The sequence below is a fragment of the Opisthocomus hoazin genome, chromosome 4, assembly GCF_030867145.1.
Source record: "Opisthocomus hoazin isolate bOpiHoa1 chromosome 4, bOpiHoa1.hap1, whole genome shotgun sequence".
Classification (NCBI taxonomy): domain Eukaryota; kingdom Metazoa; phylum Chordata; class Aves; order Opisthocomiformes; family Opisthocomidae; genus Opisthocomus; species Opisthocomus hoazin.
The window spans coordinates 204809-231410 of NC_134417.1; the positions used below are offsets into that span (position 1 = coordinate 204809).

General features: G+C 38.6%; 1 protein-coding gene across 6 annotated transcripts in view; it reads right to left on the reverse strand.

Annotated features, from left to right (window-relative positions):
- CLSTN2 (calsyntenin 2) overlaps window positions 1-26602 on the reverse strand; it is a 527602-nt gene that overhangs the window by 79948 nt on the left and 421052 nt on the right. For all 6 annotated transcript variants that reach the window (XM_075417512.1, XM_075417511.1, XM_075417510.1 and 3 more), the window contains 3 exons: window positions 8845-9040; window positions 6907-7115; window positions 1062-1211 (listed from right to left, as the gene is read on the reverse strand). In XM_075417512.1, coding sequence (XP_075273627.1) covers window positions 1062-1211; window positions 6907-7115; window positions 8845-9040 — 555 coding nt within the window. The remainder of the gene's footprint in view (window positions 1-1061; window positions 1212-6906; window positions 7116-8844; window positions 9041-26602) is intronic.

Here is a 26602-nt window from a genome sequence, read left to right on the forward strand (position 1 = left end):
GTTTTGAACAATAAGATCAGCTAGAAAATGTGGAAATAGTTCATAGGTATTACATTTTTTTAAATAAAAATGCTCGTCAAAATACTTGGGTGGGTGCGTAAGTAGCACATCCCTGCAAAATGAAAATGTGGTTCTGCTCTAAGTGACGACTGTGAAAATGCAATCATGACATTGCACACACTTCACTACAAGGTCCTCTAGACCACGGCTTCTCATTTTACACAGAAAACCTTTTTTCCTTCTAAATGTCAGTCTCCAAATTTACCTTCAAGTACAACAGCAAAACTGGTATTTTCCTTCTCAATCATTCTCTTTAAAAATTAGTTATGAAGGTCAGGTTAGTCCTGAATGACATCTGCATAATGTGGTTACATCCAGTTGGTTTGTCCCTAATCCAGCCTTCATTCTCATCTTGATTCACTGTAATTTGTGGCATATCTATTATCCTAGTACATTGCCTGCTGAGGTTTTATCCATTTCAGACAGTAGACTGTAGATCCTTACAACCTTTTTAGAAAATAAATTCCTACTGAAGTGTCAATATGAAGACAGTAATCAGGATAAAAAAATGCCTTTCACTCCCACTGCTGGTTGAGCATGCCTTGACTCATGCATACATGCATGTGAAAGCCAATTCTGTACCTGGAACAAGATAATCTGAGCAACTCTGGCACACATGAAAAAAGTACTTTGTCATGATGGCTTCAAAAATTTTATTTAAAGGAGCAGTAGGAGAAAGGCAAACCAGAAGCATTTTTTTAACCTTTCAGTATATTCAGACCGAATTATAAGGTATCTTATTAGAATACAAATTTGTCCTTTTTCTTTTTTCTAATCTGTTCTTTGTTCTGACTAGAGAAGAAACATGGCAAATGTAAACACATATGGGGTTATTATCCACTTTTTGAACAGGCTTGGAATGAAGTAAGCATAAGAAATAGCAATAGTTTTTCATACTGCTCCAATAAGCACCCTAGTTCCCTTACTGTGAGGTAGAGGGAAAACACCAAAGAAAAGAGATTTAAACAAAAAATTAAAATATATGATCTATTTAACCTTACCTTGCCAGCCTGGTTTACACACTGGTTTGACATTAACTTGTACTAAGACATCTTCTGTTGCATGTTTTTGCCCACAGTCAAAAGCTGTTACCATTATCTCATACTGGTGTTGTTTATCATAGTTCAGTTTCTCAGTGTTTCTGATGTTACCTACAGATTCAAAACAAGATAATATTCAGAAATTTATTCCTGACGAAGCATATACAGACTATAACATCTGGGTCGTGGTTAATCAAGTCCTTTGTGACCAGAAAACTCTTTGAAGCACACAGGACATCCCAATGCAGAACAGTTACGAGGAAGGCGAAGTATTTTCTTCCAATCCAGCAGAGAAATAAAGTAGTTCTTAGGCAAACATAAGATGTTAGGCATATAATACAGGCATGTCTACATTAGAAAACACCTGCTCAACAACACTTTCTAAAGTAAGACTGTAAATTCTCAGTTACATCTTGAAATGCAAAGCATAAGTAGGTGCAACTTCATTTTGCACATCTTCCCAGAATATACTTCTTTAACATGGCAGCCACATTCCTGAGATCCACTGCTGAACATCTCCCCTGCCTAAATACCTTCTTTTTATTTTTTTTTCTTCCTGAAACTGTTACCTTTTAGGTGAGGTTTTTAGCCCTTTCACATCTTTCCCTGGGTTTTAAAAATAGGAAAAGCCCCAGAATCGCTTTCTGCGTTAGAGTGCTTAGCAGTATTTTATACGACGGGACAGAGTAATCACACGGAAAATAAAACTCAGCAACAACAGAGACTATCTGCTGAATGTGACTCATACATAAAGGTGACAAATTACCCGTTTCAGGAACAAAGACATTACAACTTTCACAAGGAAAGGGAAAGATCTTTCTCCGAGTACTTTCTGCAGGACTGGAAGATTACTGTGTGGAATGTACGTTTTTGTAATTAGAGTTCAGGATTTTAATTCTCTCCATTTCCACTGAAATGTACTTCTTGCTTAAACTGAAACTTGAGACTGTTTAATATGTTTCTCGATTTTGCTCAGGGCTGTTTGTTACACCATCTCTTTGAATATCTGGTCTAGAATCCAAGGAACAAACTTACTCTGGATGAACACTACATGTAACAACTGCTTTCAAGCATGGATCTGCAAAATTGTTTGAGCTAAATTTGAAACAGGAAGGACCCAAATCCTGGAATTCAGTCAAATGCAGTGATCTGATTCCCATAGGTGCTGGTCACAGTATCTGTTGTAGGCATGCTGGCATTGCTTGGGGGTTTGGCCTTTTTTTGTTGTTCAAAAGAATGAAAGACAGGTGAAAGCAGACAAATGCAACTTCTTTAAAAAGTCTTTCACTAAACCTCCATTAGTTTGACAAGTAAAGACTTCTAGCAGGTGTCTCTCTGATGCACACTCCTTATCTTGTCAGAGTCCAAGATGTTTCTGACTACTATTACATTAAAGTCAGCTTTACTAGTTTAATTGAAACTGATGCAAAACGTTGCAGGCCAGGCCTGAAGGAAGGCTGCTTTTGCAATTATCACCAACTTCTGGTTCAAAATTTGTAGCTTAAATAGACCTTTACATCTCCAGCTATAAATCAGTCCCAGTAGCCCATTTTCTGTTTGCTTCGTGCCTTTACCCCTCCCTTTCTCAGCATGGCACAGAGGACAATGAGGACGATGAGCCCTGTCACTATTTTTATATCTCAAATGGAGAAGCAGAAGGACCTGCTGAAGGCTAAGATGGAAACTGTGTCCTACAGCTTCACTGGTTCTCTTTCTCAGGCCCCTCATCTTGCTAGGCATTTTCAAGTCTGACATTGTAGACAGCTCTTCCCATCACAAAAGAACCGCAACAATGATATCAACTACTTCATTATTTTTGAGTTAGTAATTGGCAAAACAACTTAATCTACCTATTTTACTATCTCAAGTTGCTTGATTACTACCTGCCTAAGAGGATTTAATGAAAAACTGCCACTGTATACTTACTTATTAATTTAGTATCTGCTCAGCTGTTCTCTCCTTTTTGCATTACATTATTCCTAACATGAATTTTTGTATTTCCCTATATGGTTCTTCTTGGTATTATTTTAGTCCATGATCAGCAGAGATACTTCTCAAGAAACCAACGTTGTCTGAGACTGCTAGAATTTGCATGGCACGTTAACTGTCCTTTAAGAGTTATAAATCATTACAACATATTTGCATTTCACTAAATCTGTCTTCCAAGATTTGTATTCCATTATGGTCTTTTAAGATTTGGACTACAAAGATTCTATTACGTGTTATTCTGGAAGATCATTTGGATGTCTTGCAGATGTTACATAATGGTTTATTTATTTCCTAATTATTCTATTTTTCTGTTACCTCTGATGCTTTATGCTTTTTATTTTACAATTTAATCAATATGATTAAAAAGCAGACACAGAAGGGGAGCACTATAAAAGCGGAGTAATTAAAGTTTCAGAGACGACAGACTGAGAATTTCTATTTACATCTTACCCATAGACCAAACGTCTTCACAAATATTAAAAAAATAAAATTTTAATGGGAGAAGTAAGTACTTTTCTACACAGCTCACAATTAGGCCATGAAACTAAATTTTTTTTTTCACTCTTTCTAAATCTTTGCCTTTTTTCTGGAAATACCCAGAGCTATAACAGCTTTAAAAAAAAAAAAATCTTGAACAGGTAAGTGACTACAGGAATATAAAAAATTCCTACCGGAGGACACACACATTTACACCTCTGTTTCTTCAGGGTCAGTTTTGGGGATAGTTTGATACAGACTTCCCCCTTTTATGGCTGTCTTTCATCTTGTTTTGGAATGGTCACAAGAACGGGGAAAGACTTCACTAACTTACTATGGCAATTCCCTCTTAAATTCCGTACTTACTTCCTGTGTGTTTAAGCAGTATAAAACTGAATCTCCTAACTCTTACAAGAGATGAGGGCTGGCGCTGTTACTCTGACTGCAGTCTCCTCACAGGAGTTGCAGCTCAATGTCCCCAGCTGCCAAGAGCCACCAGGAGCTGTATTTGACCATAAGTCAACTGAAGGATTAGAGTTGCTTCTTGTCAAAAAGGTGAACTTTTCAATGATAACAGAAAAAATTGTGGTTTAATAAATAAATAAATATCCCATGCAAATGCTTAGCTATAAAGTTTCACTACTTTTCTGACAATATGAAGTTTGCATCGCTCCTAACATAGAACTCAGTGCTGTAAAGGATGACCTTGTGAGATTTTGTCCACATCTATTTTCAACGATATCTAACTTGATAGAACCTGTACTGACTGGACAGATAAGTCAGTAACTCATCTTCATACTGAACAATCTGAACATGTATTTGTGAAGTGCCTCCCAGTGGTGGGTGGCAAATAAAGCTATCTCATTTCAGAGATGCAAGCAGGTCAGAGCCATGACAGAATTTGTATCTATGTCTGAATTCTCTGATCATCTGACCATGATCCCTGACAAACAAAGGCAGAAAACGCATAAAAATGTTGTTCTGCTGGCATTACAAGAGATCCATGCATTGTGCTTTAATTTTTCTGTTACCTGAAAAAAGTCTACACAATACTGATACGATAACTGACTTGATGATTTGGATTCTCTGGGAAGAAGACAACCAGACTGAACTGCACACAAAAGTCTCTCAAAACATGTTATAACGTATACCTTTAGTCCCAGTTCTTTTTTTTCCCAATGTAATTTTACTCATGAAGAAATTCCATACCAGGGTCAAAGCTGCTAAATGTAGGTGAGAAGCTTTACACTACCTACCTTTAGGTGCCTAACTTAGAAAGACCTACAAGCACTACACCCAAGTGTAACGCTGCTTCCTGTGCCAGTGCCGGGTGCCCAGCCACTTACGCCTCGTACAGTTTGGTGATGCAAAGTAGGCTGTGCACTGCTACGGTCTGGAAGGGTCTCTCTTGCTTTCTGCACCTGCTCCCCAATGAGCAACATAATTTTTCAAGACAACAAAATGCTCCCTGGCTTGATCTAGATACAAGAAATAAGTTTTGCCTAAAAAGGCAGTGATCTGCCAGAAGCAAAAACCCGATGGAATGGCACGTTCACCTTTAGAAAGGCCTGTGTTTGTGGTTAGTTTCATAGGTCGGTGATGAAAAAAGTCCACCATCGGGGACTGATAATGGCAAGTTTTCCTCACACATACCCTATTTTTGGGGCCCTCTGCGATATTTGTATTTGATTCTAAGCATCGGGTTAAATATTCTTTCTGGGCAATGAAATTCCACACTTATGTTACCGAAAAGCAGAAAAAATTATAACTTGCAGAAGACACGAGAACCTAGATTTGTTTTTCACAATGGGTAAAAAACCCTATAAACAAAATCCTAATCAGCACAGTATTAACAGACAGTCCCAGGCATCTCATACATCTATTTATATCATCCTGTAGATAACAAAAATGGTCACAATGTTTAAAAATTTGCACCAGAGAAAGTCTGTATCAGCTGGCAGAGAGAGACATTCTCAGCAGTGAAATATACTGCAACTAAGCAACATATTTCTGTCACAAGGTAAAAGCGCAACCATCTATCTTAATTCTGTCTCTGATCCCACTGGGTTTAAGCAATTACCATTATCTAAAAAAAATGCAAATTAGACCGCAGTTACTGTTGACTGTGGCAGCACTGTTCTTCTACTGAACAAATAGATCAAAAAATATTAATTGAATTCATGACCATCGAACTGCGAGTGTTACAACCTTATGCCATTATTCAACTGCAGGCTTTAAAGTCATATTCAGACCAATGATTTTCTCATTGCTTTTGCTGAAAAGCAAGTCCCAGGCACAGGAGGACAAAGACGTAGCAAAGGATTCCTGACACTTCACATGCTTTTGATCATGCCTCTGACTGAGAAGCCCATGACCACTCATGAGCCAGCTGCACTGTGCGATCGGAGCAGAAGTACCTGTTCTGTATCATGCTAATCCATTACATCTGTCATAAACCTGGTATGAAATTATGAAACCACCTGTGACTTGTGATAACCAGCCCCATACTGGCAAGTCACATGGAGCTCTGGGAAAGTAACAGTTTACAGTAACATAGAGAACTTCCTTTTGTGACAACATGGGAAATCTCACAATTAGAAAAAAAATCCATAGGGAGGAAAAGCTTCTAGGGTTGCACACAAACATCTACTTCCAGATGCTCCCTTCCTGTAAAAAATCCTTTATAATTAAGCATTAATGATTAATTATTAATATTATTAATATTTATTAATAATTATATAGATTAGAAAAACAACTAAAATAAAAAACCATATAAAACGATCCTGCTTCTCCAAAGCGTATTTTCTTCCATACTACAGAATAATGGTTCTGCTTCAGGAAGCACCACAAATGGGTAGCTCTGTGGACCCACACCCTGACGGTTTTAACAGTCATTAAACATATGCAGAATACCGTCAATTCTACATTTAGTCTCGTTTCCAGAAAGTTCTGAAGAACGGGACTAGCTATAAACCAGTGAATAAACCCTATTAGGTAGGGCTACACGCTGCATTAGAAAAATGCCACCACTTGGATGCGAAACTACATCTGAGACAGCTGAGAGAATGGACTGAGTGACAGAGAAAGATATTGCTCACCTAAAAACTAAAATTTAAGTTCCACAGTAAATTACTGTGGCACTTTCTGACCAAATCTTACGTAAAAGGGATGGAATCTCCCAGTGTAAAGGTTCCTTCATTCTCAGAGAAAAGAACAGGATTACCCTCTTCAGTTAAAACTCCAGCTGGGTTATCAGCTAGTATCAATAGGTAATTGCACTATCTACAGCAATTCCTGCTATCTGTCTCAGAACTTACAATTGCTCCTTCTCCATACTCACCATTTCTGTCAATAGCAAAAGGAACATCAGTTGTGACAATTTCATAATTGCAGATCTGGCTATACTGTGGAGAACAGTCCTCGTCTATGGCTTCTACCTGCAGTATGCTGTCATAGATCTTTCCTTCTGTCACGGTGGTCTTGTACACACTCTCCTTGAAAGCTGGTGAAAACTCATTGACATCCTTTACCTGTATATGGACCACTGCCCTAAAATAAGTAAAAAAAGACATCAAAGAGAAACATTAATTTATCATGACACATCACTAACAGTTTGTTTCCAAAACACTTCAAAAGACTAACAAAATATATGTACAAAACTATGTGAACATCTGCTAAAATGAGTTATTACACAATGTCTATGTTTCATTTGCCCAATTTAGTATCCTAATGTAGAACTAAGTATAAACCTATTGCCCCAGGTCGCAGGGAGAGGGCTTCATGGTTCCCTATTAAAATCGGTCTGCCTCTTAAAACGCGGCAGAAAGTGAATGGTATCATTCCAGTGTAAAATGGGTTACTAAGCAAAAACAGAGGAAGAGAATTACACTAGTCTTACACATTCACTACCTAAAAATCGTCAGTTTATGAACATTCTTCGATAATAAACAAGGCTCTTGCATTCTGCTGATTACAATTATCTAATCCTTTAGTTATAACATTGCACATGTAAACCTTTGAGGGTCAAAAATAACAGGCTTTTCATATTTAATGAGCAAACTCTAAAGGCGTTCCTTTGAAAGAATTTGCTATCTGGTTTGATATGCAAGGTGACAGAGGGACAGAGAAGTGAAGGGACTTTCTAGGTCAACGGCAGAGCCAGTAGCAAAGGCTGGGACCCAAGACAGCCTAGCTTACTGTGTGGTTTACTATACAAACCACTGCAAGACCGTGTGACAAAGTTTAGTCCCAATGAGCCAGATTTGATCTGGTCAGGATTAGACCAAAATTTTCCACAAGTGGGATGTACTAGCTTCTTACTGGCATGTGAGGGAAACCCATCATAAAATATCGTAATACAAAGCAAAAACTGTTTCTGTTATTCTGATGGTTATTTGATGTTGCAGGCTTTCTTCTAAACGTGTATTCTTTTTAAATATCCTGGAAAAGTTCAGCACGCATTATAGAGCTAATTAAATTTTTAATTGTTATGTGTTCTGGATGAGCAAAAGGAAGAATGATTACTATTAATCATTTATTTAAATGGGTCTCAGCAAAATGAACAATTTGTACAGCAGTTGCAAATCTACATGTGTGTTAAATTCATCTTTAATGACAAATGGTCTGGAGCTTGGTTTGATGAATTGAAGGGGAAAAAAGGCACTGTGCCTTTTAGGCTTATGCAGGGAATTGGCTAAATAGTAAACAGTACCACCTGCCAAACTTCAATACCTGCCTCTTCCAGAGGATTTTTATTCCTCTGAGACTTGCTACCCAAAAGCCGAGGTCAGAAACGCGCTGTGCCAAGGCAACCTGCTGCAGCTTACACACATGCACATACTGAAAAAAGAGGTCAATTTCCCTTTTCTTACCATTTGAAATGAGATGAATAGAGAAAAAACCTATTTAGAATTTGTACGTATCGATTAAAAGCTAGCTTCCATGTCCTGGATGATCTGCTTAGCCAATGTATTTCACATGACAGCAACAATGGAAAAATAAACCAAAACTGAGATGCACTTCTCCACTTGAACTAGGATCCTATTAAAAACTTCAACTGGCACCACTGCAGAATGGGTCAAACTGCAGGAGGCAAAGAAGAAAAATATTTTCTAAAAGAAAAAAGGAATAAAAAGTGGATGGACCATTGCAACAATGGTTCATCTTGGGTTTTATTTGCTTTCAACCTGACAACAATATTAAAAGGAGCCCTTCAATCTGATCTACATTGTAGAGTAAATGTATACCACAGCAACAAAAATTTCTCATTTTCACCCACTTGTGAGACTTCTTCCAGTTTGTTCCACCTGGTCCTGATCCACAGTCGTAGGCCTGGATGATGAATGTGTATTCCTTCTGCACTTCACAGTCAATGGGACTTTTTGCTCGAAGATGACCTTCTCCAGATGTCCTGTTTAGCACAACAGCTTCGAAGGGCATTTCTTGTCCATGGATTTTAAAAGCACAGATCTCACCTGTGAGGAATAATGTCAAACAATCATCCCCAAGGAGGTCTAATTCTTGTGCACTAGAGTGGCACTAGAGAAGTTAGCACTCATTTGTATTTCACAGGCTGTTACAGATGGGGGAAGTACAGACTCAGGCAGCAGTTTATAATACATCCAAAAGGGCCATTAGCCACGTGTTCCTACAGCGTGATGCGGTGTGTGCAGCTCTGGGCACGTACTTCCCTCTTCCTCTGTCATTACTAAATGGTTTCTTAAAGCCCTAGAGACCATTTCCTAGACATGACACTAACGTTGAGCTAAATTCTTTTTGAGCTAAATTAGGATTACTGTATTTAGTTAAATAAAATATCAGAAAGAAAAACAGATACTTCAGAGGTGGTCTTTTCTAACTGCTGTCACTCCTTACTTGAGCCACTTGAGCTGCCAGATGGTAGTACATGTTCAGATTCTTGCAGTTTAGTTTCCCAACAGTGAAAAAACTAATGATGCAGAACATGGGCACATTCAAAATACATCTTGCTTTATTTACAGACATATACCACCTTTGGAACAGCAGTAGCTGAAGGAACACAGACAAGTGCCCCTTCTGGACATCTCAGTCACCCACTCAAATTCACATACTCATACATGAATGCCTTCTTGGCAGCGACTCACTTTGCCTCCAAACTACCTCCTAATACGACAGATCCACAGCTTCTCTCAGAGCAATACCACATAACAGAACAGATGATATAGCAAGGACTAAAAATTTTTTTTAGACACAAAAGACAACATAAAACGTCTTCCAAGAACATGAGTCTGGAATGTGAAAAAGAAAATCCAGTTTTTTTTATTCTTCATACTGATGGCAAGGATATGCATGCTGAATTCATTTTTAGCCACTCTAGAATCCAACCTTAAAAATTAAGTATCTATACAAAGATTGATGTGGCTTAAATATTTTTAGGACACATTAAACACATGCTTTTTTATGAGCAAGTCAGTCTCAAGATATGTATTATAGACCCAAAGCCATCTCCCACTCACAAAATCCTTTTCCATTTATTTCCAATTTACAGTTGCCGCCTTTTGGAAATCTCCTTGCCAATCTTATAGGAGCCAACTGCCAAATTCTAAATTAATCCTGAATCTATGACCTCTAATTCAAGCCTAGCTTCTCTCTCTCTTTTTCTATATGAATGTATTGTTTATTTTTAGAGAACAGATTAGACAGTGACTTTATAAAAGCGCTGGGGTTCGTAATTGCTATTACACGTGAGCAAGAAAAAATGGAAGGGTGTGTGTGGAGGGTGGGGATTAGGCACACTTAGAGTATAAACACAGGCTTTCTAGGATATTCCCTCAACTACCAACATCTAGGTCTCCCTTTATTATAATGACAGCTGAAGCTGAGCTCAGCTATATACGTTCACATTTTGGCAGATGAATCCCAAACTTAACAACCGTAGTCAATTCTATGGATGCTTTTACAGGGTCAGCACACAGTTGTTTAAGTCATTATGAGGCACAGGGAAAATACATTAAGTATTTGCTTGGGCATTTGCTTTCTCCAATCCCTCACTCAAGTGGCATGAAAGGGCGATGCGGTTTTCCAAGACAGACAAGAGATGTGCTCTTTTCCAGGCTCTCTTTTGTTCACCCACAATGAGCCCAAGTATTTGGGCTGCAGAAGGAGGAATGGATTTTACCCTGACAATCAGATTCCGCAAAAGACTAATACTTTGCATATCCATAAAAAGCAGGCTCCACATTGCTTATGAACTGTTGCACAGGAAACAAAGCATAAGATTAAGGGAAGGCTGAAATGAAGCAGTTCAGCTTTGACAGTGGGCACTGATCACTGAGTTTTTATCTCAGTGTTGTCACACATACCTTTGAAAAAAAATTATCCTCATTTCCCTGCAACATCAAAATGAAACATTAATCTAAAATGATACTGTGGATTTCAGTTTTATTTAATTGAATACAAGAGTAACAGTGTAAATGTGGGAAATCTAATGGAAAAACGCTATTTGTTGTGCTCCGTAAGTGGCCTTCATAGTTTCTTAATAATAAAGATTTCCTCAGATGCATGATCCATCAACAGGAATCGTAACTTCAGTGTTCTGTGTTTATTATTGTATTGATCCACTGTTTGACTGTAAACAATACAGCATTTGCAGACATCCAAGCCTACTGTTCTTAAAAACCAGAAATAGCTCAGGGCAGAAAAAAGGTCCTCTCAGCGTTAATCTAAATATTTACCATTTTTTCCTCTCCAAATTCAGAGGCCTGATGCAAAGCAATCACAGAAACAGCACATGTTCTAATTAGTTCTCAGCAAATATGTCAGAAGCCTCTACAACCTGCTCATATGCTATATACTCCAGCTTTATATATAACTCTGATTTTGTCAAAGATAAAATAATGACAGCTGCATGGATATGGGGAGATATTTGTAAACACGCTTCAAAAAACCCACATACACTTCCAGACTCCAGCTACAGCAACTTACTTACATGAAAACAACTGTGTATGTTTTTAGAAACTGAGTATTTTTTCAGAAGGTTTCTACTACTGTTTCCAAACAAATGAGTTTATACTGTTGAAAAATTAAAAAAGTATAGTAATCATAATGATTCTAAAAAGGTACCTTAATGACTATACTGGAAATGGAAATGATAAGAGTTGTAACAGCTGTAACAAAGCACAAAATTCAGTAAGTTCCACCTTTATACCGTGAGACACACCTTTACAGATATATAGAACTACAACTACTAGGCATTACAAAGAGTGTCTTTAAAATAGAAAAGATGCTATTTTTCATTATCAAATGGAGCTACAGGACTTTATTTAAATCCAGCTGAGCTAACCCCAGACCAACATGATGCCAAGGGGAATTGTACCAAGCTTATATTATTTAGTGGGCTCTTAGATACCTATGAACTCGTGTGAGGAAAAGGAGAGAGGGTCTCTCTCTTATTCAGGTTCACCACTGAAGTGGCAGAAGGTGAACTCAGGACGACCTTGGCACTTTCCTTCTCCATTTAAGGCTGAAATAACTAGAGTGCAAATTGGGACACTGTTTTCCTCACAACAGACAACACAGCAAAATATTAAGATTTGAATGGGTTTGGGAATAGGTGCATATAGGGTTTAGTGATCAGAAAAAAAGGTGGTGGCAGTGAGTTGATAAAATATGGATAAGTTGGTGAAACCACATAAAGGTAGAAGCACGTCCATGAAATCCTATAGCAATTGCGTCCAGGGTAAAGGGAAAATCCTTCTTCTCCCAGGGCCAGGATGTACATCCTGAGGGTTCCCAGTTGCTTCCTATAAAATCTTCTGGTTGCAGGGTTGAACTTTGCTAAGAGTTGCTTCATTTTAGTACATGTTTTAATTTAATTCTGGACATTATGAATTGCCTTCAAATCATTCAGACTAGCATTAGCCATAAGCACCTGTTACTGTTGAAACCTACATTATTTTGAGAGCTCTGGTAGAGATCCATATGTTACTACTGCAGGATTAAAAATATAATTTTCTCTGTAAAAATTATAATAGCCTGAAAAAAGCTGTTGACAATTTATCATTTCTGAAATATAACCAACAAATTGTTTAGAAATTGCTCAAGACAATGTTTCATTCACCAACATTTACATGCAAGATATAGCGATTATAAGCCTTAATCAACAAAACTGTATTACAAATTACTGCCTTTTATATGAAAAACAAAACTCATGCTTCCTCCAGTAGAAACCAAAATCCCCCATGTTATTCCTTTAACAACTGCACAGAATTATTCACTTCAGCTCATTTTCAGAAGTTATTAAAAATATTGCATGCTTATTTTGCCTTTGCTACCTTTGCTTTTTCTTTAGCTTTCAATACACCAATAATACAGAAGACTTCAAGTGAAAAGCTGGGATCTCCGATATTTGATCATTTTCATCAATAGTTAATAAAAGGCAACAGTTGTATGTGAATTGGTGATCACCAAATGTTGTTTCGTTTGGTTGTATGAGGTTCAATAACAGAGCCAAGTGCCAGGTCCTGCCTTTGGGTCACAACCACCCCATGCAACGCTACAGGGTTGGGGAGGAGTGGCTGAAGAGCTGCCCAGCGGAAAAGGACCTGGGGGTGTTGGTCAACAGCCGGCTGAACATGAGCCAGCAGTGTGCCCGGGTGGCCAAGAAGGCCAACAGCATCCTGGCTTGTATCAGGAATAGTGTGGCCAGCGGGAATACGGAGGTCATTGTGCCACTGTACTCGGCACTGGTGAGGCCGCACCTCGAGTACTGTGTTTGGTTTTGGGCCCCTCAGTACAAAAAGGACACTGAGGTGCTGGACCGTGTCCAGAGAAGGGCAATGAGGCTGGTGAGGGGTCTGGAGAGAACAAGTCTGATGAGGAGCGGCTGAGGGAACTGGGGCTGTTTAGTTTGGAGGATGCTGAGGGGAGACCTTATTGCTCTCTACAACTACCTGAAAGGAGGTTGTGGTGAGGTGGGGGTCAGTCTATTTTCCAAAGTAACAAGTGATAGAATAACAGAAATGGCCTCAAGTTGCACCAGGAGAAGTTAATACCGGGTATCAGGAAAACTTTTTTCACTGAAAGGGTTATCAAGCACCGTAACAGGCTGCCCAAGGAAGTGGTAGAGTCACCATCCCTGGAGTTGTTTAAAAGATGTGTAGATGTGGCACTTAGGGGCATGGTTTAGTGGAACTTGGCAGTGTTAGGTTTGCGGTTGGACTTGATGATCTTCAAGGTCTTTTCCAACCTAAATGTTTCTCTGATTCTATGATTAACTCCAACCAGAGTTCTCTGCATGTTCGATCCTCTCCACTGGCCTTATGAACGCTTATGGAGTAGAGTTTACACAACTGCGTGTGGCACAGGTCTATGTGCAAAAATGTACACACGTGTACACACATGTGCGTGTACACACGCACAGGAAGTTCCGTCTGAACATGAGGAAGAACTTCTTCCCTCTGAGGGTGACGGAGCACTGGAACAGGCTGCTCAGGGAGGTTGTGGAGTCTCCTTCTCTGGAGATATTCAAGACCCGCCTGGACAAGGTCCTGTGCAGCCTGCTGTAGGTGACCCTGCTTCAGCAGGAGGGTTTGACTAGATGACCCACAGAGGTCCCTTCCAACCCCTACTATTCTGTGATTTGTTCCCAACATTAACTCACAAACCATTTGCTAATTTCCCACATGTGCTATGAAATTATGCAGCTGCACAATACAGAGACGGTACTAGAAATAGTGCAGGGGTGACAAAGAGGTCACATCTCATTAGATATGAAACAGTCCACACAAAGACCTCGTAAAAGCTCAAAAACAAGAAAAGCTTCAGTTCTATCTTACACCTTTTTGGTATCAGTAAATCAAAACCCGAAGCTCAAACCTCTAGGAAACCAGGCTTCATTAGTTCACTGCTGACAATATTACTCATTTATATTCATATTCTGTTCTGATTTTATTACTCTCTAGCCTTTTATTACATTACTATGCGTGTTTTTGTCAAATGCGCAAATCAAAGTAGCTGATCAGTTATTTAGAATATAGGTTGCAGTTTTACACTTCCTGAGGGAAGTACAGTGTCCCTCAAAGATCCTAAAGTGCCTAAGAATCAAAGCCGCATGATCATACGCAAATCCACTAACACCTTGGAAAAGACTCTGTCCAGGAGAGATGCATCTTGAGTTTCAATTAGAAGAACAGAGACAGGAACGCCATGACCAAGGCATCACTGTGATATCTGAAGACTTGCACATGAATGACAGTAACACTCTTTTTTCCTTATGTGTGTCCTTCAAGAACTTGATTCAGCTACGTGGACCCATCATGTCATGACAGAGGTATTTGAAAACCATCAGTAATAAATCTTTTTCATATACTACATGGCACAACTAGGCTTCCAAGAATTTCATAAAATGTATAAATTAGCTTGTGGATATGACTTTCCTCTTGCTATAACTAAAGGTTTTAAACCACTCTTGTCAACAAAATTGAATTACTCTTAGTCTGAATCAAATCTGAACCTTTAAGATTTTACATGTGGTCTCTCCACATACAGATCGACATCCAAACACAGGCACGCTGTTCTCTGAACATCGATCATCAAAGATCTCTGTTGGCAGTGGGATGGAAATCTGCAAATAAGCAATGCAGTCAAGGACTACTATTCAAGTCCATGCCTGTTTTCTCAGAAATGCAGTGTGGACCCACTATATGCAGTCAATGCTGGATTTTTCAATAACTTTGTTTAGGAGTTGCTGTTTCTCTTTGTTTGTTGTTTTTTTTTTTTAACCCAGCCTTCCAGGGTAACAACTGTACGCAAGTGTCTCTGCTGGAATCCTGCAAATACCTCCTACAGTGCAGAGCTGCCGACCTTTTGAGTGTCTCCGTGCCACTGGGAAGGTTTACTGCTTTGCCAAGCTTTTGTATCATAAGCTGTAGCTACTCTTTAAATAATTACAGAACATAGAAGGTTATGTTTTGAGGGAGAAAAGGGTAGTTGTTTGGGAAAAGGAGGGAAAATAATAATTAGAGATGTAAAATAGCTTTAAGGATAGGAAAAAAATTTAGGCAGTAACTACTGTATACGCTTTTCCAGCTCGCTGAAGTCAATGCTATTAAACAGATACTAAAATACAGGAAGTAACACTGGAATCAGAAAAAGACTGAGATATTCATATCTTGATAAAACAAAAAAATTATTATTGCCTCATATCTAATTTTATGGGCAACAAGATCTGCAAAACAAGAGCATAAATCCACTACCATCCTTCCTGTTCTATTCCTATGGATTTGAAATTGGAAAGTGGAGGAAATGGCACATGCACTTCATGTGATTTATTGTTGGCATAAGCTCACACCAAACAAACCAGACTTCGTTTTTCCACTGAAGCAGGAACGACAACTGCTCAGGATAAAAAGCTAGTTCTGTGGGAAGCATATAAGCAGCAGTCATATCTGGGTTTCTTCCGGGCTCCAAGATGAGTTTCCCAGGGAAATCACTTAGGTCAGGAAAAAAGCACCTGAAAAACCTGCTCTACAATTGCGTTTAATTAAGCTTGTTCAAAAAGTTTAATTTTTATGGACACGCTTTGATTTTAGTGAGCTTTATGACCACGTTGCTCTGTTGGAAATGAGACTACCATTGCTTAGATGCATCACATGTCACATTGTGCACTCAGATCTGCACAAGACATCCTTGCGTTCCAGCTTAAATGATGGAGAACTGATACATGTTTATTTGAAGAATTCAGTAAACTTTGAGGTAGATCAGAAAAACATGTAACAAGGAGGTAAATGTTTGTGTGCATAAAGGAGTGCTTAATTAACTAATGATTATACAGTTCTTGAACACAGTATTCTAAAAGCATAGAAATATAAAATACTGTCATTCGTCCCACCCCATCAAACGCATATCAAATTAACAATCTATTGTAAACAACTTCAAGCATTTCTTAATATTTTCTTCTTTCTGAAATCTGCGAGATTCAAGAGAGAAAGCAAAACGGTATGATTTATAATTAATAATTAATTAATAACATTAATAAAAGGAAATTTATCTTCCAGGAGCTAAGTGGAGCATAATTACTCAGTTCCCCATTGGGTCATTTTCTGATCTACTTTTTCACGTGTCAGTAACAATCATAAACACATGTACGGGCCATGGCCTTCACACACACTACCTGCATTATTCAATCAGTGTTCACTTGAGGCTGCAACATTTGCAGATTTCCTGCTGCCACAGCAGGTGAAACATCCCCTTGCTTCAGACAGTCATCTTTCAGTAAACACAGAAGCCCAGATACTACCACTGTCCTAATTCCACATCTGTGTCTGAAAGATGGATCACGAAGCTATCTCACCTCTAGATTAGTGAGGTCTACACTGAGAAAAACAGGAGATAACTTGCTTAGTGAGGCACTGACCTATTTTACTGTGGATCTCCTTTGAAAAAATTGAACCCATTTTTATAAGAGAGACCTAGAGGTCTCTGCCTGTAAGATTAAAAAGGTTATTACAACACTTGCAATAATTTCTAGCCACCATGTATGACTCAGCTGTTAAAGGACAAATGCTATTAAAATACATAAAAGGAGCTAGTGACGTATAATATGACTAGAACTTCAAATTAAATAAAGACCTAGTATTAGGAATGTTGGCTAGCAAATACGTACTGCTTAGAGAATTCCTACAGTCTGGTAGGCAAACCTCACAAAACATTTTCTGCAGCAGGATAGGTGCACCAACATGACCTGCTAGATTTGGCTCCCTTGTGTGATATACAGAGATAAATCAGAAGACGAACAGCACCATGTTACACTTAGATTAGAAAATCAGCAGCTGTTTAGTCTACTGAGCACTCAGCAGAGACTGACAGAAAAACTTACTTTTTAATTAAACCCCTTTCCCTGGGGCCCTATATCAAGGCAGACAATTTCTGAGATAAAGAAGCTTGAAAAATTATGCATTTATTAAAATTATTCCTCTGAATAATTTTAAATGTATTATTTTGGGGTATAATTGGTTAATTCAAAGCACACAGTGAATGATCAATTAATTTTTCTTCTTCTTTTTACTCAAAGGCATCAGTCAGCTTCAACTTGCCAACTATACCAGAAACTCCGGAATGGCTAGGACATAATATAAGCAGTGGACTTGACCACACAAATCAAAGGAGAGGCAAGTACTAGGAGCTAGGGCTGTCTCACAAAAGTAGTAACTGTAAAATAATTCCAAGTATGTAGACCAAACCAGAAATGACTATTGGGCTCTACAGAAAATTGAAGTAGGAATAAAGGATTGCCTACTGGTTGTTATCAATAGACCCGTGTCCTTCCAGCTTGCCAGTATTTTGAGTTAGCCATTCACCCTCTTTTTTTCCTCAGATTTGTACTTCAAAAGATCAGGTTGATGATAACAGAAAGCCATTAAAAAGTGACCCGAGAGCAATGGGTGGTCATTTAAGGCTATGTGCAAATGGGAGTCTGCCAACAGCTCTAAACTAGAAACCAAGCAGTCTCATTAGCATGGTGCTGTACTGGAACTAACAGGTGCTGCAGGCTGTCTGCTGCCTAGAAAGCCTGGAGTGAGAGCACTCTGGATGTGCACATAAGACGTAAGAAAGGACTGTGAGATTCTCCTGTGATTTTTACTTTTTTTTTTTTTTAAACAAAGTGAGGAAAATACAGTGATCTTTCACAAGAATTTTCTCCATAGTGTGTATGTAGACTTGTCAGGTTTGCAAAAATAATCATTAGAGAGGTGCAATGCAAAATACCTTTGGATAATCATGGAATATTCATGGCACTGGAAACCTATGAAGTGAGATAAAAGGGACATTGTGCAGTTTGGATCTTTTTACTGGCTCCTAAACTCTTGTTAACATGCACAGTAAAACACCAGAGACACGTTGCGTATCTCAGGACTGTTTCACCTTACGCCCACAAAAACACACATGAGAGAGAACACAGTGAGAGAGAGGTTAGGAAAGGGGTAAAGTGCTAACACATCCCCAAGTTTTCACTCAGCTATTTACTCTGCTATGGCCGCTTCTTACTGAAGCGGATTAAACAAAAAGCTTAGGAACATTAATTCAATTTTGGCATGGTGCCTGGGCACACGGGTTTAATCTGTGCATCCTGCAGACGTGCAGTAAAGTAGAGCACTGAGTTTAATTGTTACAAGAATACCATATGGTTCCTCCTGATCACGGTTTTTCTTCATTTGTTTTTACTTCCACTTGTCTGTCTTTAAATAATCTGAAATATTCAGCTCCAAGTGTAAAGTCATAATTTGGACTGGATCTCTAGATATGAGTTACTTTGGACACAAATGCTTCTACTACACGGCACCACCACAGATGAAAAATAACATAGTCAAAATTATAGCATCTGGCCTTTTATCAGAATGGAAATCACATAGTGCAGATAATAAATTCATCAAAATAAAAGGTAAATGCAGATCTCTCCCTAGAAGATCACTTGAACTCTAATTTGTGTGGACACTTAAAATTGCTATATTTTTTTGTAAAAAATATATATTAATCTTCTCCTACTCCTCTGACCCTTAAAATCTCCTCCTCTTTTTTTCTGTATAGTTTATTTCCTACTATGCCTTTATAAAGATAAGTATCGGTGCCATTTTACACTGTGCTGTTCTTAAGCACACGGTTGCTCCCCCCACCATCACCAAAAAGTCATCAAATGGCTCCAGCCACTGACCATAGTTCAGCAGGCAAACAGCTCCATTTTTATGCAGTAAAGCTTTGTAGTGAATTGTCACCCACAGGCAGGTCATGAGAAAGCCTGTTTTTTTAGGCATATAAATCCGAGAGAGACTTCCCACCACAGCGTTGTGTGGGACTGCCTTAGCCTGCTCATGCTTATTATTTTACACATTAGAGGTGTGAGAATCTCAGCTATGTGAGCCGATGACCTCACTATTTTCAGAGCTGCCCTTGAGCAACTGCTACTTGGTATCTTGGTATTTTGTTTCTTATTTCCAGCTTTTGATTCTGCTAATAACAGCACAAAAACATAAGCAGTAGAAAATCTCAGATTTTTTCTGAGACAGTAACTTACACCTACTCAGAATTTAGTAAGCTCCTTGCTTTCTAATGCAGAAGTGTCAGACATCCTGATACAGTCAGTGATTCAGATGGGACTCCAGCCACCGAAACCATTTCAGAAGCGCAGACCCTTGGCATAGTTTTTATAATGGGAGGTGGTACTGTGCACCAGTAAATTCCAGGCTGATCGCAAACATTACTATTTCACATAATGGTATGATTATTAATAGTATAAAGTAACTTCCCCTATTTAGAAACTTAGATGAAGTTTTCATACATTCACTGATACAAAAATAACTATACTGGATGTACAAACTGCATCTGCATTGAACCTAAAGATACCGAACTGCTATTAAGAACACTGTATTACAATCAGGGGCTCTGTCCCTTTTAAGCTTTTACAACGGGATATCTTATGCATATTAATTATTCAGTAATGCAAGGAGGTTTGCTAATTTTAAACAGTAAATTCAAAGCCACAATGAGCTCAATATGCCGGGCTTTGTTTATCATCTAACACACTGAAAAACCCCACTTACTTGTTATCTCTTTTAGATGTTATCCTATTTGTTGCCCTCATCTTTTCTCCTGAGCAGAAGCTATACAGAGGGCATAAATCGTATTGTACAGCAGCTGTGAAGATGATGTTAGCTTATTTCCCAATGTGAAATTAAAAACGATTTGAAACTTTTCATGAAACCGAGTTGCATCAAAATAGCTGTTTTCAGAGAAAGGTCAGATTTTCAATTCAGTCCTCTCAAAAACCCCATCAGCACTGCAGGAATGGCAGAACTATCAAAACATCCACAAAATACTTCAGTAAAATTGTATTTTTGAAAAATCATATTGTTACCAGCTCCATTATAAGTATTTAATGAGTTTGCTCTTTCTGATTTCTGCTCCTTCTCTGCTGCCCATTTCTGGCTATGTTAGTCTGAGTGCTGCTCGTGACATCATACCCAGCTGTGTTTTGTGCCCTTTTATTTTCTAACCTTTCAGAAAAATTGCACTTCCTTGCTTCTTTATACATGTAAAAGACTGAAAGCCCTTCTGAAAACTTGCAGCACTTGTCACAGATTATAATGGGTCTGGGATTTCATCCTTGGATTTAATTCCTTAATTTCTAGGAATTTGGACTTTCTCGTAATTTCTAATCACTAGGCTTCTTGTCCTCAAAACACACACGAACTTGTAAACATTTCCGTATCTGTAGATGTAACAGGGGTCATTCCCTCACCTTCTGCCTCAAACCAGCATCTGAGTAACTCCTAAGAGTTAAGACTTCTGCAGGAATTTTGGGACGTATGAATTTAATTATAGACATAAGTCTTTGCAGAGCCAACCCTTTAAATTTTTTATATTGTAAAATCCCAAGGACGTTTCTGTACCTGGTTTTTGAGCAAATGAGATACCACATTTAAAAAAAGAAAAAGGACTGCCTGAAAATAGAGTTGAAGTAAAAAATACAACTTGGGTCTTGATGATTAGGTAAAAAATTTACATTGATTTCAATGTCAAAAGGCAATCCCTTGCTGAGTACTGGTAAAAAAAAAAAAATCCATAATTGCTAAAGGCTAAATTATCCTTGGTTAACTGAAGCATCATAAAATCAAACCTTGTAGTACAGAAATGAACACAGATCTCACCGTTACCAGATTTTGTTATGTACAATATTGCAGATCTTGCTGAGAGAACAGATTATTTTTCTACTTGGTTTGTATTCCATCCCCACTTTCATTCTACAAAGTGATGAACAAAGCTTATTTTTCAAGCTTTAGGAGCTATGACTGAACTTTAATTGCAATTTAATGTTTAATTTGAAATTAATGGAATGAAGGATGCAACTATTAAACCCCAACATGTGCAATATAAAGCAATAAAAATGTAACGCCATGAAAACTGCACAATAATAAATCATTTCAGCAATTTAGAAAGTGCAAATAAACATCTACATAGTTTCTATTTAACCGCTCCTCAACAATGTAAAGAAACCAGTTGTATTTGCGGTTTCTGAAGTAAATTCTAATATTAATTTGAATGTATCTGGTAGAAAACATAGTATTTTATCAAGACGTAAAGTTAATTCAAAGCCATTTTTGTGGTTAACACTAGACGCTACTTAGTGGTATTTGCTTTTACAGCATCACAACTGGACAATCAGAATTTGACTGGCTGTAGCAGTACTACTTTGTGAATGCCTGGCTCCAGCCCCTTGGAAGCAAACACTGTGTTGGGACAGCTTTTAGAACAGACATTTACAGATGTGAATTTCTAGGTGACAAATGGTTTTCTGGAAGGAGGAACTGACTAACTGCTGGTCAGGGCACTTGCTGAAAACAGCTTCTCTTTTAGCTCTGCCATGAAAATGCCTACGTATTTTGGAACATCCCGATTTCATTTAAAAACGGCTATTTTCTCTCTGAATATAGTGCAAAGTTGTCTTCTAGAAACAACCAATAATGGCAGTGTTATATGTATTTGTTTGTTTTCTTTAGTCAAAAGTCATACCTGCTTGCTCTTATGACACAAATAGCTGTTTACAGTTTCTTCTCATATTAGCCCTGCAGCACATAACTAAAACTGAGTGAACTGGATCGTGCTTCTTCTGGCACATAATTAACAAACTTGTTTACTAAAAGCCTCATTTCTAGATATATTGAGTAAATGCTGATCCTCTGGACTTCACTAGAAACTGCAGGTGGTTACAAAGCCTGAAGACCAGGCCATCTGTCATAATCGTATTTGAGCAAAATAACACAATTGTACAAGTATTTTTCAGGGCACAGTTTGAAGATCCAGGGATCGAACAGTTGTCAGTGAGAGCCCAAGGAATCTTTATTCACAGTAAATCTTTAGATAAAATGTTTTCCTCTGTAAGACTGGGCTGAGTTTACAGATAGATGTAACAGTTTGAAAAAGCTTATGATTTGTCTGAAAATTGAATACATACAGGAAAATTATGAAACACAAAGAGAGACAAACAATGCACTTAGAAGAACTCAGCTACTCTTCCCTTAGTACACAGCTGTTTGCATCTTAGGCATATTTTGCAACATATGCACTTTAACCAGTTTCTCCCACGCTAAACTGTTCTTCCAGTGGGAAATTTGTCCCTGGTCTCACCCACCCAGTGACCTCTGTCCCTCACCAGCCTTTCCAAGGTCCTCCTACCACCATGCACAGACAGTGAGATGAGGGTAAAAAACCCCATTCAACAGAGTCTGATACCCAACAGCAAAGGAAGACAACACCTAGAAATGAAATCACTCAGGGAAGCAGCCATGCTTGTGCCAAGCCTTTTGTCTGCAGGACACAGTTGCACACAACAAGGTGATGGGGGCCACCTCCACAAAGCCTAGCAAACCCCTGGGAACAACTCGGGACTCAGGACTGAAATGTGCCCGCTCACACATCCACTTGCTTTCCTGGCTGCTTTATGGGGCTCTGGGCATCATGCTGTCCTGTGGACCAGAAGGAACCTGGAGAAACATGGCACTTGCAGGCAGGTAAATCTCACCTGAGTGAAGTTCTTCACATAGTCCAAAATGCATTAACATCAGTTTCACGGTTAATGAAAAACAGGCAGCCTCAACTGGCAAAAAGACCCAGCCGCAACCCCCATCACCCTCCCAGTGTTGCCACATAAATAGTACACTATGACTGTCAAAATTACTTATCCAGATACTACGATAACTCACTTAGCAGATTATAACTACTTAAACAGTCATAATGGTACAGAGATATGCAGCCAAGTAACCCTTGAAGAATTTTCAATACTATAGGTCTGATAAATGACATGATAATGAAAGTCATTAAAACACTTATCACTTTTGACAAGTTGTGATTTTCAAATTATCTAGTATGTCAACTTTTACATGTACAAACCACGTTCTGTAAATGGGGTTAAAAAAAAGCTTCCCAGCTGTGGCATTTGTACAAGTTTATGTGATGATATCTGAAAGCAATCCGTTTGACACATTCTGGGTGATGTAGCAGCTCCCTCTCCTCTTCATGAGAACTCTTGGAATTCTCAGAAAAGTGTGTGTGTACTGCAGAGGACAGGTGGAAAAATACTAGCAATTAAAAAACAAACCTACAAAAAACCCTAGGTCAAAAGCAGATGAACCCTTGGTATCTGCTCATCAAGCACCAGGTAAGTCAGTGACAGTGAGGAATAACTAAAACTTCAGTTAAATATGTATCAGGCTCAGTAGGTCTTTTGAAGTGGTTTTTATGGTTTACATTTCACATTGGAACAAATGTGTAAACATGCAGGCATTTACACACAAGCTTACATGACTGAATTCTGCTCTAGTCCGTAATTTCCTTTTTTTTTTTGTGGGGCTGGGGAGCAGCAGATGGTAGGGAGGCAAGAATAAAATATTTTATTAAAACAATAACATATTGTTGTTTCTGGTTCTCAGCTTTAGATTTCAGGTACATGGCAAACTGGTAACAAAACTGATGACTTTTTTTTTTTTTAGTGATGAAGTAGATCTCTCACTCACATCAGTTTATTCATAGCAGTGCTCCAACTGACCTCAGAAAACTGTTCTCTGTTTTTACAGGTGTAAGCAAATGAAATAAGCACCACGGTCCCCAACAGCAGCTGCAAATGAGGCATTCTGAGTGGAAATATCAGAGCATTAAAAAAATAATGTGAGCAACACACTGACATTCATTTTTTTAACAGTGCATATACATTCTAAGTGTAAAAAAACTGTGCAAGAGTCTTGCTGTGTAAATTCACCGGAGACCTCAAAAGGTCAATTTACAAGTTATTTTTACCACTAATTGGTCACTAGTACTTTGAACTAGAAGACAAAGATCAATGAATACAACCACATGCAAAAAGTGATTCTGTTGGCCATGACACCAGAATATATAGGTATTTTTACACAGTATCCACAGTGTCTCCCCCTGAACTCTATTGTCTTAGCCTGAAAATAGAAGTAAAATATGGTCATGGAAAATACTGTATCAAAACACAACCACAGCACTACTTTGATAGGAGCCCTGGAAAGATTTTGACACACTGTGGTATCAAGGAATAAGAGATCACTTTGTCTCAGTTCATTAGGCAAAAATATCAATAAAAAATAATCAGAATTTTTTTAGGTAATACTGTATTTAAAACTGTGAAAGCACTAATTCAGAATCACAAGAACAAAGTTCAGCTTCCCCACAAAACTGATGACAGAATACATACTACACAGGCAGACTGAGGAAAACCATCATTCATTTTACATTAATCCCTTGTTCTCCAGAGAGGGAGCTCCATGAAGTCAATGGCAGCCAGGCAGCCTATGTTTCACTAGAATATCGAAAACATTCAATCTAAATCATCCTCACACATTTGGTTTCTGCTACTGAGTGGAGTTGTTGGTAGACAACAGGGCTTAAGGTAGACACATTAGTGCTGGCAACAATTTTTCTGAGATACTCCATGTATTTTCAACTCTGATTTTACGATGGCTTTTAAAATATATTCAACAATTCAGAGTGTCTTTCTGGATTCTACACCAAAAATGCTGCTAACGCAGGAGAACAAAGACTTCTTTGAAATGAACAACAGGAGTTCCTCAATCCATCTCTTTTAAAAGCATTCTATCTACATGGAATTGCATCACAAAGATTAGTGCCACATGAGGCAAAACAAGAAACAAAACAATGATGAAAGCTAGCCTGAAGAAACAGCTGAGGCGTCTCTGAATGGACAATGAATAGGTGATCAATGAGATTCCTGCTTCCAGCCAGGGTTAATGAAACTATAACTCCCAGGCCGAAATCTAAAACCAAGGGGACGGCGAGTTGTTGAAAATCCCTGCCCTAAGAACAGAGAAGTCAGCTGGTGGCTGATGGAGAAAAGTGCAGGAAGCATCAGAGAATGCAGCATGCTGCCTTTGTGCTATAGATTGCAGACAAGCCTAGTATGACCAGTGATCATAAAGCTTATTATTCTAATCTAAGATTATTCTTGTAACCTAAGAATAATTAATCTGCAGATTTCCACCCCAAGACAGGTTCAACGGATCCAGGCACAGACAGACAACTCAGACAAGAGAGTGTAAGGGACTGACAGTGAAGAGAGGGCAGTCACTAATCCAGAATTGCCAAACCCTCACGGAAATAAAGAAACATACAGTCATGGTCCCAGTCCTACCTCATGTATGGTAAATACCAGAATTTAACGGTGTTAGAGAGACCTATCCCTTGGAAAGCATCTTCAGCGGAGAAACTAGGGAACAAGACACATACACAGTTTATCCCCAAGCTGCCGAGTTTCAGCATCCATGTAGGGACAGGAATGACTCTCACACATTGATACAATGCACAGCCGATTCCGATTTATTGGTCTGCTTGCGTGGTTATATACATTTTTCATATCTGCACACGCGATCACGCTTATTCGGATAGGCTACAGACATAAATCACGCGCTGTTCACGCACCCCATATTCCCTTATGATTGGTAACTATGCACTAACGCCAATAGCAACAGACCGCCTCCATGTCCTTGAACACATCTTGTTTTTGCTAACCCACATCATGTTTATTCTTAGCTGTCCTTTCCGGCGGCCTGTCCAGCTATGCTAACTGTTTTGCTTAAGCGGCCTAGTCATGCTAACTCTCAAACTGCATCAACCCCAACACCGAGCCATCATGCAATTTTTAAGAAAAAACAGAAGCAGGTAGATTTTCTAGAGTCAGAGGCAGCAAACTGGTTTTACCAACCTATTCGGGAATATACCAAGGCAGTAACTGTACAATTTATTCTATGCATATAATGATTTCCTGAATTCAGACGCATATTTTTGGAACTAAAAGTTCCTATATAGGGTTGGGTTTTTTTTAAACTTTTGTAACTTTACCAGCCCCCAGGGTATGTGGGGAAGATCTAAAGATCTCATTCATTCTGAATACAACATGGCCGTTTGTGACCACTCCCATTAAGGGATTACCTGAGGTACAGATTGCAAGATCTGGTCCTGAATGAGATGCA